This window comes from Artemia sp. Qi Xiang Cuo, chromosome 3 (assembly GCF_049724085.1).
Source record: "Artemia sp. Qi Xiang Cuo chromosome 3, ASM4972408v1, whole genome shotgun sequence".
Classification (NCBI taxonomy): Eukaryota; Metazoa; Arthropoda; class Branchiopoda; order Anostraca; family Artemiidae; genus Artemia; species Artemia sp. Qi Xiang Cuo.
Window position 1 is genome coordinate 31454064 of NC_142796.1, and position 18764 is coordinate 31472827.

At 36.4% G+C, this 18764-nt stretch overlaps 1 protein-coding gene across 1 annotated transcript in view; it reads right to left on the minus strand.

The window, feature by feature from the left end:
- LOC148954007 (parathyroid hormone/parathyroid hormone-related peptide receptor-like) overlaps positions 1–18764 on the minus strand; it is a 405761-nt gene that overhangs the window by 142571 nt on the left and 244426 nt on the right. The window contains exon 7 of the mRNA XM_089086079.1: positions 1331–1524. Coding sequence (XP_088942205.1) covers positions 1331–1524 — 194 coding nt within the window. The remainder of the gene's footprint in view (positions 1–1330; positions 1525–18764) is intronic.

The window sequence follows — 18764 nt, forward strand, 5'->3', positions numbered from 1 at the left end:
TGCTCCTTACTTTCAGTTAAAAAAAAACTTGTTTTTTCTATTTAATTCATTAAAAAAACAAAGTTCTCCCATGAAAATTAAAGAGTGAAATAGAAATTTTAAGACGAGCATAAATTACACTGTGCTAGATGTCGATTGTAAAACGAGCAGAAATTAAAATGAACGAAAAAAAGAAACCTAAAGCAAACAGAAATTACAGTAATAAAGGTTGCAATCTTACGATCTACGATTTACTGAAACATTATACAAATAGTTTGAAATGAAAATTTCTACTTGGGAATTTGGATTGGTTTCTCCAACAGCCAACAGCCCCAGCCTTCACACAAAAAACTTTGCGGCAGAAATGGAAGTATGTTACAGCTTATTTGAGCTGGAGTCATGCAAAAATTTTCACTGCTTTTAGAAGACCAAAGTGGGTCCACAGCTTTTCTATAAGCAAACTCCACCGACAAACCTTATGCACAAAGATAGGTAGGTTTGTTTTCACTGGTTGGCTTAGAAAATTGCCGGGCAAGTAGCTAGGGCTAATACAACGGTTCTGAGGCGGAGGCACCTTCTCCAACCTGTTGCATAAAGCTGCTAGGATCCATCTGGAACTTATGAAACAAATACTTTAGACCATTAGACAAATGGGGCATATTTTCAAACATATACACTACTTGTAGACTCTATGTAGATTCTGCAAGAAAGGTCCAAGAAAGGTCCAAAGGCTTGAGAGTTTATGGTTAGATACCTGTGCTAAAGCCATGTTTAGCTACCTTTGCTGTGAGACTATTATTGGTTTGTAATTCACATTTGAGGGTAAGAATTTCGTCTCCTTCTCTAATCGTCATGCAAGCGGCTATGCAACGATTACTAGCAATATTGGAGTACATTTAAGAGGGTCCTTACTTATCAGTCTAAGCTTCTATGCAGATATATAAATGATAGCCATAGACATTCTGTTGGCTTATCCGGTGGAGTTTTGTCGTTAAGCCGAATAAAAACTACAGGAGTAGGGCTACTTTGGTACTCACTCTGGTTGGCCAGTCAACCAGATATGCCTAGCTTCTTTTAAATATGAACGACGAAATTGAAAGATAGTTTTACACAATAAACAAAATATACTGTCAAAAATGGGTTACGCATGAAAGTATTTACAAAGGAGTAGAAAAATTATAGGTTAACTAAATTAATAAAAATAAATTAAAATATATAAACTAATAAAGTCTAAGTTTCTCTGTAGATATCTCATTGATAGACACAGAAAACTTGTTGGTTTATCCGGTGGAGTTTTGTCGGTCACAGGCTTGAGCCTGTGGAAAGCGTTTGACAAATGCAAAGGACTTACCATTAAGATGGTCGCTCTCTGACTTAAAAAGGCTGTTACTTCTCTTGCAATTATAGTGTCCACCTGGCATGTTTCTAAGCTTGGTGAAGAGAACACGAACGATGTTAATTAGAAATATTAAATTGGCCACCAATGAAATGATAATGGGAGTTACTAGGATCCATTTTGCTTCGTTATTCTCTCGAAGCCAACACCTTCAAAATATACGAAAATCAAAACTTTGCTTATCTTACTGTTTAGATTAAAAAAAAGGTTTATTTAAAAAAAAAAATTAGAATACTTTCACCAAACTGAAAACCTGCTTCAAATAATAAAGCCAAATGAAAAGAGACGCACCTCCCTGATGCTGATATTTAGGATTACACGAATTTGATCTCCACCAAAGCTACCTATGGTCACCATAAGGGCAATAAATAAACAGACTCTTAAAATTAATAGAAAAAAAACGAAAAAATATGGTGCGAACTTGAATAAAGAGTTTGTATTTAGACTACTTACTTGCTAAATCCCTGCCTATCGTCGTAAAACGTTCGTGGTAGCATCGTCTATCATATCGACGGTTTTGAAACCCTTAAAATCATGACGATACAAGTCTCTTAAAAGCAAACTGAACTCACGTTTAGAGTTTTTTGCAGTCAAGCCAGGGTAAGTGTTTCTCTGTCAATCACGGCTATCATAGTAATAACTGGAGCATATGAAAGCTCTAGCGTGAGAGTCAAATATATATTCAAGATTGGAACTACAGTCTTCAAATTGCACTGTGTACCCTCTGTACAGCTTACACGAATTGCATAATCTACACTTCTCATTATAGTTATTAACAAATGTACAATTCTCACAGGATGTCTAGCTGCCCAACACATACATCCATAATGGACATGTGTGAAACCTTTTTGATGCTGACTCTCTCACAGCCAAAGAGAAAAGGACTGGGGAAAATGAATGTATATCTCGGAGGAGTGACTTCGCAAAATTTGTTTAGACACGATTTCTTGTTGTCTTTCAAAATGGCTGTCTAAGTAATGATTAAAAGCAACATCTCTTTATCATTTTTTTTGTTTCAACTAATATATCAATAAATTGAGTAAATGCATCCGGAGCACGACGTAAAAGTTTAATGCTACAGTCCAAAGATGGAAAATCAGTTCCCATTATATCGCGAAGCATTTCTTGAGAAAATATTTTCTATCGAAGAGATAACTCTATAAAATCATCATCTGAAATTAAACCTTTTTCCAATTTTACTAGGTTTCGTAAGATTTTTGGTTCTCAAATCCATTCATTTTTAAATCTTGACACTCTCACTGCCAATTATAAACTAAGAATCTCGCTAGTGAGAAACTTACTCTCTTTTTATAGATTCATTCAGATTGTTCTCTTCAATATATTTCACTAATGCATTTAATCCGTCTTGTAATCTCTATTTATGTATTTTATTCACTTTTGCAGTAAGACATAACTGTTCTTCCGATTTAAATATGCATAGTGATATAACGTATCCTGCATACATCTTGTCCCATTCTAAGGTTAGCTGACAACCCCTTGTAATTTTTACTGCTACTTTAGGCACTCTAGGCTCCATTTCGTCATTTTTAGCGCCTTCAATATCCAATAGTGTAAGAGCATCCATTACAATATCCTCGATGTTGATACGCTGAACTCTTTTCTAATACTGAAGCAAGGTTGTGTCATCAACATTACATAGCAACCGAATGTAAACATTGATATAACACCATTTAAAACAGAGCTTCGTAGGAATCCTGGGCTGTCACGGGAATCCAGGGGGTGTGTCATGTGACCTAACATCTGCTGGCCATTTAAAAAAGTGTATGATTTTAAAATTACGAGAAGGATGTTACAGAAATCTAGAGTGTCACGGGAATCCAGCTAGGGATGTCACATGTCCTTAAAAGCCTACACTTCTGACTTTCCTGGGGAAATTTTTCAAAGGGTGAGTTTGCCAAAATTGATGTATACAATAAATCTTATGTTTTCTACTGTCTCTTTGGTGACTATTTTAGGAATGTCCGAGATTAACTTTATACGGAGGATAATTTGCCAAGATTCATGTACGAAATTCCTCTCTATTTTTTATATGGAGATGCTCTGAACGAAGGTCTGTGGACTTTTTCAGTGGAAATGGAATTCTTTTTGGGAAATCGGCATGAGAAGTTCTCCATAGGGGAAATTGTCAGCAGGAAAATTCTCAGGCGATAGATATTTTAGTTGGTTATCATATTATTGCTCCTCCCCTTCTATATAAGGAGAATCAATATGCATTTGATTTTAAGCAAATACATATAAGTCTCAAATTTATAAGAAAAAACTGCTGGTCGTTCTTCGGATGAACCAGTATTTATAAGACAAATTTGTTTCGTATTCTTAACCTTTTCTCTAAAGGCGATATTTGAAGTGACATTCTCTTTCTCCAAATACTCCTGACACATCTAACTCCGATTCCCTCATTCGTCTCAAACATATTGAAAATGCACTATTGTAATGACCTGAGTGAGCATAAATTTGATTTGCCATATTCTTTGATTTACCTCAAAACTCCACTATGAGTAGATAAAAAGTGTTGCTCAGCTAAAACATTTGGATAGGTTTAAGAGAAACTTTCGGTTGTCCCCATATCCTTTCTTTCTAAAAACAAATATGAATTTACAAATATGAATTTAAGAATAAAAAAAAACTATTTTGATAACCGAGAAACGCACTCTCTCTGAATTTAACAGTACCGCTACCAGAAGTTTAAATTCTAGGTCGGCTTGACCGCCAAGCCCCCCTGAAAATTTGAACTTTATTTTAATTTTGTGAGAAATATTTGATGTTTCTTAAGAGCTATCATTTTTGTGTAAGAACTATTTTTTTATTTTGTAGGAACTATTTTGTATTTTCTAAGAAATATTTTGGATTTGTAACAACTTCTTTGAAAGAACTTTTATGTATTTTGTAAAGACTATTTTGTATTTTGTAAGAAATATTTTATATTTTGTAAGAACTATTTTCTACTATGTGAATTTTTTTTGTAAAAACTGTTTTATATTTTTTAAGTACTATTTTACATTTTTAATTACAATTTTGGTTTTTCTAAGACCTATTTTGTTATTTGTAAGAGCTATTTCGTATTTTTAAGAACCATTTTACATGTTTAAGAACTATTTTGGATTTTGTAAGAACTATTTTGAATTTGGTAAGAACTATTTTGTATTTTGTAAGAATTACCATTGTGTATCCCCACCCTTTCCCAGAATACAGAATTGCAATTCCCCCTCTTACAACTTGGTACGAAACCATGCAGTTTATACTTTACTTAGGTATAGGATACCGTTTGAAGCGTGAAGGTACTTTATTCCTCAAGATTGAAACCTAAGCATCTTAAAACGATATTTAATGACCCTCAAAACAAAGAAACACACCATTATATATTTTGAGACGAAGGTAGGCCCAGTATTGAGTTACGGTGGGGAAGTTTGGGAGTTTGAAAAAGGGAAAAATAAAGAGAATTTATTTAGGACAATTCAGGAGACTTTTAGGGCTAAGCGGGAAATTAAATAGTCTGGTGTTAAAGTGGGATCTAGAATTGTTTTCATTGAGGGTAAAAAGATTGGTTAGAATGATAGGATACTGGGAAAAGGTGATTGGTTTACAAAATAATAGGTTAGTAAATGCAACTTATCTGTAGGTGTTTCAGGATAGAAGGAAAAGTTCATGGGCTTCCCAGGTGAAATTAATCTTAAATAGTTATGGGTTATCAGGGGTTTAGGATGAAGGGAAGGGGATAGGATTGGAAGTAGAAAATGTAGCAAAATTAGTAAAGGGTGTGCTTGAAGATCAGGCGATTCAGAAATGACAGTGTGAAGTCGCAGCCTCGGTGTCCCTCGCGTTTACCGGCAATGGAAGGAGGTTTGTGGATATGATATTTATTTTAAAGCGGGTTTAAATAGTGAAGAAATTTAGTGGTATATATCAGAGAGGGGTAATTTTCTGGCACTTGGAGAAAGGAGAAAATATTTAGGGAGGGTCAGGGTAAAGGACGGTCCTTACTCATGCTCTATGTGTGGAGAAAATGGTGAGGATCTGCTTAACTTCATGACCCTTTTTCCGGAATTACAGGATTTAAGGAAAGAATTATTTTTTGATAATGTGGGGACAAGTGAGTGGTTGGTTTCAGTAATGGGATCAAAAAATTATGGGAAAATAAGAATGATTGCAAAATATATAAAATTGGGTATGTCACATAAAGATAGATTTTTGTAAAGGGCGTGGGGTGAGTGTTGAAATTATTGTTGTATGTGTGTAAGTTGTTTTCTTGTTTGTTATTTTTTGTAGTCATGGCCCTTGATAGATGTAACATTCATCTATCTATGTATGTTAGTTTAATGATATTGTGTGCTTTGTTATGTTTTTGTCTTGTTTTGTAATTTTGCATCGTTATTGTTATATAAGCTACTATACTTTGCTATGAGTGTTATAATCATGTGCTATTATTTTGTGTGATTCTCCATTTTTTTGCCATGGCCCAAAGCGGCTTTTATTGCAATAAATATCTATCTATCTATCTATGTATCTATAATACAAAAGAGTATTTTTAATGAAACAGTGTCACATACATATTTTTAATATCGTTGAACAACTTCGGATGTTTAGAAGCTGTTATGTAAAATAACTTTTCCTGTCCTCTTTTGACAGCTCAGTTATTTCCGTCTCTTACTTCGTAGCCCGTACAATGTTCATTGTTTCATTTTGTGCCATGATTATTCATTATTGAAGTTTCGCCAATTATCTCATTATTCATTTGGTTGTTTTTGTAATTATGTTCAATGACTGCATATAAATTGAAATCTGTTGCTATAGTACCAATAACAGCATTGACGTTGTGGGCTCTTTGCTTTTAAATAATCCGTCTTTGGTAAAGTGGAAACCGTAAAGCCCCTAGAAGGGATAAGAGGTCAAATTGGGGTGAGTCGATTGGGTGACCAATAACTATGGTAGCGTCCTAACTTATGGTTGGCCTGAACTCTTTATAAGAGACGGATCCTACTTGGTTGTACAAAAAGACAGGTATTGATTATTGATTATGTTTAATTGAATCAAACAACAGCGGTATGAGGCCCGATTGCTAGACGAAACTCGGTACTGGGAATCCTGTCCCAACAGATTTAAACACCAAATAAGGCTGAAACCCATAAGAAAATACAGAACCATACTCCACACAATTCGGTGCCACATCTTTTCTACTGCAAGGATGTGGGTATTAGATAATTTTCTTTCCCAACCTACATATATCCGGGAGCCCAGGATATGTTGTTTTTTTGTGCTTCTTTTCAAAAACTCCTTATTTTAGTAAGGGGTTAAGATTTAGTAACTTTGCGTTTTTCGTCTTATAATTTAATTTTGTTCAAACAACTACTGAATAGAATTATCAGCTTACTATACGCCTTTACAGTCGTAAGAGATATTAGCAGCCACTGCCCTTTTATTTTGCTTTCTATTTCATTGTTTATCATTTGATTATTTTTGCATAGTCTTTTTCTTTCTTTCTTTTGAATCCTCATATCAGAAGGATAATTAAACAGTTTATCAACCTATAATGTTCTTCTAGAATTAGCAGCAAGAAGCTTTCCCTCATTGCCCACTATTAGTTTTAGGCTGGCATTATCTTTGAGCACTAGCTTCTCTTGAAATGTCTCTCTTGCATATCCGCCATTATGACGGTCGGATTTTTTGACACTTCAAAGAAATTTAATCTCTCACTTGTTAGACAGCCCAAGCATCTGTTTCCTATGATGTCTCCGTTAGTGCTTGTTTCATATTTCAGATATTCGTCTTTGTGAGCATTTAATCCTAAGATAATTCTATGATGTACGCCACTATCTTGAAGTAATTCATCCTCATTTTTATAGTACCATATAGGTGTTAATTCTACTAATGTACTATTAGTACTGATCTAAAACGTATAATAATTAGTTATAAGCAAACTAGTGCCCTTAAACAAAAATATTCACTTATGCTGAATACCTACTTAAACCTAATAACATACCGTTACTTTTTTCACAAGGTCAGGCAACTCGTTGGCTTCAATATACTTTTAAATTTCTTTTCGTGGGGGCAGGGGGGGGGCGGTTGTGTACAGGCCATGGGTCAAGGGGGTCAAGGAGTTGGAATAGAGGGAAGTTTATTAGAGGTGGGGACATGGAGGATCAGGGTGCATAGGGACTCTAGATAATTATGTTATTTATGGGGGGAAATTTGGTGGGGCATTTATGGCTTGGGTGGCACGAGGAATCTAGATTGTAATTTTTTGTTTTTTTCGAGGGGATGATGGCGAGGACAACGGAGTGATATTCATTCTCCATCATCTCCTCGAAAGTATTACTATCTTCTTCAAATGGTTTCAAAAATCTTATCAGATCCTAAAAACCGTAAGAAAATAAAAATGACAAATGACATGGTCTTCGTAAATCATCTGTATTAAAAAAACGATGACAGATGTGCAAAGTACATTTACATGTGAATCAATCAAAGTACGTGTGAAAAACAAACCCTTCTCAAGATCGTATCAATTGAAACATAGCAAAGGATTGAAATTTCACCGAAAACTAGTTTTATCAATCCATATATAACAAAGGATATTCAAACGACAAAAAACCTTCTGCCGATAACTCTTCCTTCAAAAGTGACGGGTAAGTAAGACTAATCTGATGAGAAGTTTATTCTCTATTTGTCTACTAGTATTCAAGGAGACACAACAAGGGATGTAAATTTCTTTATTTCTAGTAACAGCTGCCAGAAATGCCTCGGGCAGGGTGTTGTCGTGCCTGGAACCCATAACATTGAATTTAAATTTCTATATTCCTAGTAACAGCAGCCAGAAATGCCTCAGGTCTCAGGTGTCATGGTGCAGATTGACCCATTACTACTATCACTGCTGTTACCGAGAAATTTCTTATATATCAGATTTTTTTTTGCCTAACTATCCAAAAGTCTCAGTCCTCGAGATCGATGTATAAAATTTTAGCTGTGCAAAAACTAATGCAAGTAGTGAAAACGGGGGAGATGCGACACGATGCTTTTGTGAGGAAAATTTTATTCAAAAAGTCTGCCTTAATGACATTCATTGTGCCATCTAGGTAGTATATATATGTTATCCTGAAGACATCAGAATATATTTTTATCCCAATTTCTGGTGAGAGGTGTCTCTTTGTTCTTTGAGTAAGAAATAGGAACTAGTTTTTGTAACGTAACTTCTGAAGGGTTTTTTGTATGATAATGAGTGTGTTTTTGTCAGAAGCTGTGTTCTTTTGGCTCCAAAAAATGTTCAGTGATTGCTTTAAGTTGCCATCAAGTGATACAAAACTGAACTCTGTGACACGTCTTCCTGGGTACCTGGGGACATTTTTGTACATTGTGTCCCAGGGTATCCTTATATCTACCACCAGGCTACACTAGCCAAAGGTAAAGCTGGGAGACGAAACTAGGTGATGTAAATCAGATTATGATTCAAGTGGTATCTGTAGTTGCCCCGTTGCTTTCACTTTTCCTAAGATTCTCAATTTTTGCAAAATGTAGAAGAAGAGGATGATAGATCCGTATCTCTATGGCTGGGATGAAGAAAACATGAAGGCTGCTGTAACAGCCCACTTGAAAGACGGTACCTCACTCAGATCCGCAGCTATACTTTATAATGTTAAGAAGTCAACATTTCGTGGGTACTGTAAGTCATTTTCTGGATCATTGGATGAAGAAAAAATGGTGATTTGCTTCTCACCTGGCTATGATGTAAATAAAGTATTCACTTCTGCAATGAAAGATTCCTTTAAGTCTTATCTTCTGCTATTGCTGCGAACGAACTATGAACTTATGAAAAAACGGACAAAGGAATTAGCCTGGGAATTTACCAAGGCAAACAAAGTGAATTACCCTATATCCAGAGGCGCCAATTAGGGAGGAAAGGGGGGATGCCCACCTAGACTTTGAAAATTACCTTTCATTTATATTTCACATCTATTTTCTGTTTTAGTTATGTGCTATATTAAACCAGCAAGACTGGCTAACTGGTCGTTTTTATTTGTTGCCCATGTGCATTGTTTTGCACAGCTATTAAATAGCACTGTTAAGTTTTGATGATCTTGCTTTGAAATGTCCAGTCTTTCTTACTCTTGTCCTACCCTAATTCTACCATTGGGAGACAATCTTGTTTTGAAATGTCTTAGGGCGTTTCTTACGCTATTTTATTATTCAATCCTCGACCGAAAATGTGATTTCTGAGTAAGGTTCATTGTATACTAAACTTCAGCTGGTCAGTCTTTCTTTATTGTTTCTTTTGAATAGTTTGTAATCAAACAATTAGTAAAAGCGACAACAAACTTTTGATTTTTTGCGGTGAAAATGCGGAAGAAAAAAGAAGAAACTGGCAATAGTGTCAGCACTCAAAGTTTCAGGTTAGGGGAGATAGATTCCCCCGCCTGTGTCAGTCCTTAAATTGGCTCAGATCAACATGAAAGTTCGGTTTGCATCCCTTAACCACTAGTGGGTTCCAGTAGCAGTAGCAGTCAAGAACCTCTCTCAGATATCTCTATGACGCGTCACGACAAACCAGCTCAACCTATTCTTGAGAGATATCCTGCTTCTACCTCTAACGGAAGGAAATTCAGTGCAAAATACTAAAGGACTTTTGAACGGATTGAATTCTCAAAAAACTTGAATTCCGTGTTTTGTTTTGCTTGCCACCATTTTTATATGGGGTCTCTAAGAGCTGGAGAAACTGCTGGATAAAGGGCTTTCATTGAGTCAGGATCTTGCAAGTGGAAAGACACTTCTGCTCTATTAAAGCAACATGATGGTTCTGAAACACACAGGCATTGTATTTCAGTTTGGACGGAATTGAGAAAAATAGTACTTATAGTTCGAGATCTATAGCGAATGCCTTAATTCAATCCAGATATCAAGAGGCTGAGGAAAATAGAGATCATGTGAAGTACATTTCTCGCGTTATATGCTTTCTTGGCCACCAGGGTCTTGCTTTGAGGGGTCATGACGAATCAAAAACGTCTGCAAACCGGGGTAATTTGGTTGAATTGATGCAGGAAATGTCTAAAAGCAACAAAAAGCTGAAGGCACAGTTACAGCGCCGATAAGATCACTATTGAAGTCATCAGTACCAAAATGACGCAGTTACACTGATAGAAAATGCTTTGCGCCAAGACATTATTTCAGAAGTAAAGTCAACTAATTACTTTGCTATTCTTGTCGACGAGACAAAAGACATTTCTAGAAAAGAAAAATTAGCGATCCTACTCAGGTACATATCAACTGGAAAAGTAGTGGAGCAAACAATTGGCTGCTATCACAAGCACAAATTAGACGCCGAGAACTTATCCACCTTGATTTGTGAAACTATAGAAAAGCTTGGCGTAGATTTGATGCAGTGCGTTGCCCGATTTTATGACTGCGCATCCATTATAGTAAGGAATTTAATGGAGCTCAAGCAAAGTTTAGGGAGAAGAACCTCATGCAGTTTATGTACACTGTCACGCCAACAGATTTAACTTGGTTTTGACTGACTGCCCTAAGAAATACCAGCGAATTTTCAGAATTTTTCTCTTAGGTGAAAAGACTTTACGCATTTATATCATGAAGCAATACTCGACACGAGCCATTTGTGGAATCTCAGAGTATTAGCGGGAAAAAAGTCTTGGAGCTTGAGAGGACCGCCCAGACTCGCTGGTTTTATCCAGTCAGCTCTATTTCGAAGGTGAAGGCAAGATTTGATTGTATTGTTGCTGTGCTTGCCACAGTCTCTAATAGTTCCAACGACGAGGCAGCTTGCAAGGCAAAAGTACTACTGGACAAAATCAACTCTACCTCTTTTGTCTCAAATTTGCCCATAATGGAAAAAGTCTTAGTCATTGTAAATTGTTTATCAGAGAAACTTCAATCGGAAAGTTTGTTGATTTAAAAGGCACTTGCACTGATTTCTGAGACACATGAGACACTCCAAAGGCTGAGAAATGATGACGAAAGGAACAACTTAAGCAAAAACATATCCAAATTCTTGGCTTTACACGATATTCAGAAATCGAAATCTCCACAATCTAAAACCAGTGCTCGAAGCAAGAGAAATCAAGCCATTTCCATTCGACTCAAAGACTTTCTATCAAACTCAACAACCGGTAAACGCAATACCAGTTAGTCAGCTCAATCAGACTCCGGTAAACTCCTGTACTTCAAGGTAATAGGCCGTTTCACGAGTTAGATGGACCAACGTCTTATGCAAAATATGCCTCTGCTCGACGCTTTATCTGCCTTCGACTCATCAAGTTCCGATTTTCGCGAAATTTTGAAAGTGGAAAGGGTTATGTGTCATTATCAAGCGATTCTCAATGTCGATGACCATGCCATTGAATCCCAGCTTTCTATTGCAAAGCTGCATCTGTCAAAAAGTAATATTTCTAAAATTGATCTTCTTCGAGCTATCGAAATCTTTTTCAACCTCTCAGTTGCCTATTCTGCAGTGCTAAAACTGATGAAGCTAGTTGCTACTTTGGTTGTGACCACTGCCAGTAATGAACGATTATTCTCAGCATTGGGGCGTATGAAGGACTATCTGCGATCGACGATGGGAAACGACAGACTCAGTGATCTCATGATAATGGCCGTTGAAAAACAGGAGGTAAAGAAACTGGACTTCGATAGATTAGTTGACGATTTTGCCAAGCAGCGAAGTCACCGCTACCCCCTGTTTTAGATATGTTTGCTCAATGTTTTTTTTTTTTAATCTTCATTTTTTTAGAAAATAGAAAAAAGATACTTGCCCGCGTACATTTTCGTGAATTGGCGCCACTGCCTATATCGTGGGATTATAATGAAGCAGCAGGAGAAGACTGGTATAAGCGGTTTTATGAAAATTCATAATGCAATCTCCATGCGGAGACCGGAGAGCACTAGCCTTCATCGCAATCATGGTTTCAGCCGTGATTCAGCTACTTTGTTCTATGAACAGCTATACTGAAAGTATCACTTTCCAGCTGACCGCATTTATAACATGAATGAAAGTGGCTTATCGAATGTTCAACAGAAATGCCCGATGGCTCTGAGCCCTAAAGGGGCCAAGCAGCTAGGGGCAACTACGTCACAGGAAAGAGAGAATCTAGTCAAAATGGTCAGAACTATCAATGTGATGTGGAGCTTTATTCACCCTTACCTTATCATTGAAAGGACTCGCTTCGTGGAAAGGATCTTGGATGGTCCTCCACTTGGAAAAAAGGCCATTACTAGTGGAAAGCCCGGAAATGCATGGATGACGCAAGGACTATTTCCTGACTACTTAGACCACTTTAAAAGGTATGTACCATACTTTCCTGAGCAAACAGGTCTTCTGCTCATGAATAAGCACGATAGTCACATGACGTGCAGCTTTATTACTGCTGCAAAGGAAGCAAATTTTCAAATTCTTACATTTTTCCAAGATTTTTGGCAAGAATCCAGATGTTTGGCAAGAATCTGACTTTTTACCACCTTTGACTCCTTTCGGCAATCCCAGCGGTTCGACGTCCACGTAAGAGGGCGAGCACGAACAGAAGAGTTGTATAGGTGAAGAGAGCAGCTCATCAGGCAGGAAGCCAGTGCCTGAGACTTGGAAGACTGCAAATTCTGTTCGTGTTCTCCCAATTCAGATACTTTATTTTCCTAAACGTCAAGTTTACTTTCCGAAGAAAAATGAAGGAAGAATGCCTGGTCAATCACGATTTTGACTGTAACCCCTGTTAAAGATACCATTTTTGAAGCAGAAATACAAAGAGATCTCAAGAGAAAAATGAAAGAAGAAGCCAAGAAAAGATAAAAAACAACAGATCACAAAAGGAATGTGAAGACAGAAAAAAGCTATCGAAGGTGACTTTACATTCTAGTGACATTAGTAGTGATGCTGCTTCTGTTTTCGCTGTGCTGAATCCGATGATTCATTACACCTGTGTGACCTTGGAGAGACTGTAAGAGAACCTACCGAGGAGATAAAACCAAGTTCTTTTGTACTAATTTTAAATGCTAATAAGAAAAGTTTGAAGCATTATGCCAGCGAGGTCTTGGAGATTGAAATGAAGAATATAATGTGAACTTCCCTGAAACAAAAGCTCCATACTCGGAAGTTCATACTTCCAGAGACAAAGGATGAAGCCTTTGTGATGATGGCTGGCGTTTACCCTCCCCCCTTCCGGCAATTACCCCCCGCAAAATAGCCCCCCGCGGAAAATACGCCCGCCCCGGAAAATACCCACCGGAAAATACCCCCCCCAGTAAATACCCCCGGAGACCCCTCCCTCCTCGTGGAATAATAAGGCTTTCCAAATTTGAGAATTTTATTTGAGTTTTTTTCCTTAGGTGAAAGGAATTTTGGTACTTGTGTATTATACGCCACTCACTCAAGTTTACGCTGTGTAAAACTCGAGAACAAACAGGTTTCTTAGTTAGTTTCTTTCATTTTAGCATGAGACAAGACGAAGAAAAATGAGAGACTAGATGGGATATATGTAATTTGGGCTATATATTTTCACATGGAGGGGGGGGGGGTAAAGCATTTGGACTGTTTTAAGTCAGAAAACAATTCCTTCTACGTATCGTCACTAAAAAATTACAGAAGAATAGCGAGGGGTCTGGAATGCTTGTTAACTAAAAAATTAAATAAATAAAAAAAATAAAAAAAATAAAAAAATCCCAGTATAAAGTAAATGTAATATTTCATTTAAGTGTTTTTTTTGAAATGTTAAGTGTTTTTTTCAATGGCTGATTTTCCAAGTGTTTCATTTAAGTGTTTTATGATGATCGCTGATCAAAGTTTATATTATTTGTGTCTTTCATTTATATTATTTTACTATGTTCGTGGCCGTATAGTTTGGCTTTAAAATACACTTCTCTATCTATCTATCTAATATGCAGAATGATTTTACAAACACATTTTGCATGCAAATCCGCTACACTTTATACCCCCCCCCCCCTAATATGCAAATCTATAGCCCAAATTTATTTCTAAAGTAACGAAAAAACTAGTGTATTCTCGTATTTTAGTACCAAAATTTTTTCTCCCTACGGAAATAAAAAAAATCAAATAAAATTAAAAATTTGGAAAGCCTTAATTTCCACGGGGGGGGGGGTATTTTCCACGGAAGGGTATTTTCTACGAGAGGGTATATTCCGGGGGTATTTTCGGGGTGATATTTTCCGCGAGGGGTATTTCCAGGGGGGGGGGGGAACGGCTAGAACCCTTTGTGATGACAAGCGAAATTGTCTTACACCTGCCAAAACCTAATCTGAGTGGTGGCACAAAACGTGCAGGAAAAACCCTGACCCTTGATGGCGACCTTTCAGAGTATACTGTTGAGTGAATAATATTACAAGCTTCTGTTTTATAAGTTTATCGTAATCGAAGTAGATTGTAGGTTTTTAATAAGTAATATTTGGTAAAAAGAGTTCTATGTCCCAGAGTGCCTTCCAGGATGTCCCAGAGTACCTAGAAATTTGGGTACTCTGGGATAGAGGAAGGGGGCTAGGAAAAATAATGGGTACCTAAAAAGTTTATCAAGGAAATAAGCTGTAAAAAAAATCTGGGAGAAAGCCCAACTAGTTCCATTTAAGCAAGCAGCAAAATCAAATAATTTGACCAAAGCATTCTCCAAATATCTGCAATAAATTTGAACATGTCCCAGGGTACCCACATCTCCCCTACTAGATGAGCTTCGAGAAAAAAAATCAAAGCGATAACCGATATTCTGGTTCTCATTTTCTTTTGTTTAAAAACTATTGTGATTTTTGCAAAATTTCCTGATCTTTTTACAATAGTAAATTTTTGAAAGATGTTATGGCGTTTTGCTTTATTTTGATAAGTTAAAAAACATTAATGAAAGGACAAGTCAATAGGAATTGCACGCTAAATATGTTCCCAGAAGAGTTTTCAATTTCACATTTGCTATTTTTGGGAGGGAAAGGGGAGTGTTCCGATTAAGGTAAATTTCCACACGAAAATTCGTTTTGTAACAGGTGTTTTCTTGCTTTTTTTAGCCTTTGTCTTAATTGAGTGGTTTGTTTAAGAAAGAAAATGTATTTCTAATTCCAACATGATGGATAATATTCAACGAAGCTGTAAAAAAGTATATTAAGCCATTTATACATCAATATTTTTATGTATTTTTAAACTTTCAGTCAAGTTGAAATTTCAGAAAATACTGATCTTACAGGTATCTAGCCTTGACAAATAAGTTAATAATTTTGAAGGTTGGAGGGAAAAACAGTGGGTATTATTAGAGTAGAGATATAATGTAAATGTCTACCATTACGTTTTAATGGGAATGGGAATAGGAATGGGATCGCAATTAGCGATAAGGAAAAAACTAAAGAGAGATGGGCCGAACATTTTTAGAACTTGCTTAACCGAGATAGAGTTGCAGGAAAAAATATAGAGAAAAATTAAAAAGGTTGTGATTCTTTGGATGTGAAGGAAGACTTGTTTCGTAAGGATGTATTAGAGGCATTATTAAAAAGACCAAAAAATAATAAGGCTTCATGGATTGGTAGGGTGGTAAATTAGTTTCTTAAATATGGTGGCTGTAACGTCAGAAATAAGTTATTGAAGTTTGTAAATATGATTTTTGAAAAAGGGGAAGTACCTGACGATTTTAGGAAAACCTTAGTTAAGCCACTTTATAAGAAAGGTGATAAAAGTGAGTATGGTAATTGTCGAGGCATTAGTCTGGTCTCTGTAGGTAGTAAATTACTTAGTAATATGATACTTTTTAGACTGAGAGATGCCGTTGACAAAGTTTTAAGAGAAGAGCAGTGCGGTATTAGAAAAGGTAGAGGATGTGTCGACCAAATTTTCACTCTTAAGCTAATAATTGAAAAGTGGCTGAGTTTTCAAAAACCTTTGGTCCTCAGTTTTATAGATTATGAGTAAACGTTTATTTCTCTTAATAGGGGAGATTCGGCAAAGGTTTAATTCTTGTACAGTACACGAGACAAATACATTCAAATGAATAATGTTGTGTACATGAATAACAATGCTGTAGCTAAGGTAGGAAATGAGGTTAGCACCTGGTTTTTGTAATAAATCATTTATACAAAGTTAAGCAGTTAACTTTGCAGGGCTGTGGTCTATCCCCCTTTATATGGATTATTTTGATGGACTTCGTTTTAAGGAGCACAGGAAAGGCAATGGGAGACCACGGAATCAAATGGGGAGGAAAAAGTCTTCTGGACTTGGATTATGCTGATGATTTAAGCATCCTAGATGAAAGTGAGAGCAAAATGAATGAAGTTTTAGAGGTTTTGCGAGTTCAGGGTGCTAGAGTTGGTTTGAAAATTAATGATAGGAAGACTAAGTCACTAAGGCTAGGAATAAGTGAAGATGAAAAGGTGACTTTGGGTAATGAAAAGATTGATCAGGTGGGCAGCATCACTTACCTTGGTAGCATTATTAATAAAGATGGTGGGAGCAGTGAAGATGTTAAAAATAGAATAGCCAAGGCTCAGGGTGTTTTTTCACAGTTAAAAAAAGTCTGGAAGAATAGGAAGATAAGTCTGCAAACCAGGATTAGAATATTAGAAGCTACAAGGATGACAGTGGTAAAATATGGCTCTGAAGCATGGACGCTCCGAAAAGCGGATTAAGATTTGCTAGATGTTTTCCAGAGAAATTGCTTAAGGATTGTTCTGGGTACCCGGCTGACTGACCGTATTTCAAACAATAGGCTATACGAAAAATGTGGTTCAATACCGCTCTCTAGGGCTATAATGCAAGAAAAGTTGAGGTGGCTAGGGCACGTTGTGCGGATGAAGGATGGCAGAATGCCGAAGATTGTTCTTTTAGGCCAACCATGTAGGGCTATACAGAAAGCAGGTCGTCCTCGTCTGAGGTGGGAAGATGTCATAAAGAAAGAATTAAAGGAAATTGGAACTTCCTGGGCGGGTTTAAAAAGGGAGGCTTTGAATAGATTGGGGTGGAGGAGGATCGTGCGTAGCTTTGTTGGCATCAGGCGGCTTGGTGCTGCGGTGAGTTGTTAGTAGTAGTAGTAAATCAGCTACGTGTGCAAAGGGTGTTATGCATTCAGTACATTTGAGAAACTTAAGACTATTTTTTCAGTTCCTCATTTCAAACAATAAAATTTTAATTTGTATTTCTTGCGCAGAATCTTTCTGAAAGTATTTGGTATGATTAAAAAAAAAAAAATAAATAAAAAAAAAAAATTGAAGAGCCACAACCGTCTTTTGGATACTCATTTATTGGAGATGTGTTTCCAAGCTTATGTTTTGTTGTTGTTGTAGCATTTTCTTGTTGTAGCTCGGATGGAATACTTTTTGAGTTACATTCAACTTTAAACACAACGATTTTATATCCTCAAACGATGGATTTTCCACAAAAAGTGGTTGCCTTAGAGGTTAAAAGCTTAAAATCAGATTGGTTAACACTAAGCATGATTATAAATAGCAACATCAGAGTCAACGCAACAGTGTCATTTGGTAAGGGGCAAAGCGTCCCTCATGCGTCATTATCATTTTTTTCTGGCCACTTCATACGGAAGAGGTCGCCGTAAAGACTGGAGAGAGGACTCATTTGATCTGAAATTGAAAGTTTTAGAAAGTTCTAAGTCTGAAACTTATTGAAGGCCCTTGCGCAATTCTTATTATATGGTTTAGAAGAATTTTGTGGCTTGTTGATTAGCGGTTATTTTTACATTTTACTCTTCGTATTCGGAGGAAATAAAAAGTTTGAATTGAATTGAAAGGTAGCCAGCGATCTCCAGCGTTCTTTCCTTGGGTACCCTGAAACCCTTTCAAGGCATCGTATAAAAATTGAAATATAGTTTGTCAGTGTAGAATAGTCAAAAGGGGAATTGGTATACTTCTAGGGTGAGTATAATCCCGATATCTCCAGGGGCAATTAGCCTAAATTAACTAATAAACAGATTGTTTATATATTGGTGGAAAAGGTGGTAGAACAGCAGAAAAGTAGAAAAGTTGGCAAAAAAAATTTTTGTGTTAAATATGTGTGAAGTTGGCAAAAATTAATTATCCTGACATTTTCACTGTCGCAGCAGAAAATTAGCGTATCAACTATATCCTTGTAGATAGTAAATGCTGTTAAGATTTTTGGTTATCAAGACAGTCACAACTTGGCAAACAACAGCTTTTATAGATAATAAGCAATAACAAAATGTATACTTCGTACAAATGTGTATTTTAACATCATGTCATCATGATATCGATATAATTGCTTCAAATCTCATCATCAGAGACCCTAATAATAAAATTATGCTAAAATAAACAATTAAAACTTTCTTCGTTAAAAAAGAGAAGAGGTCAAGATCCTAAGGATGTAAAATCAAAAAACAATTCTTTATGTTTCAGACCTAGACTAGTGGTTTTTTTTGTTCACCCAAACTCA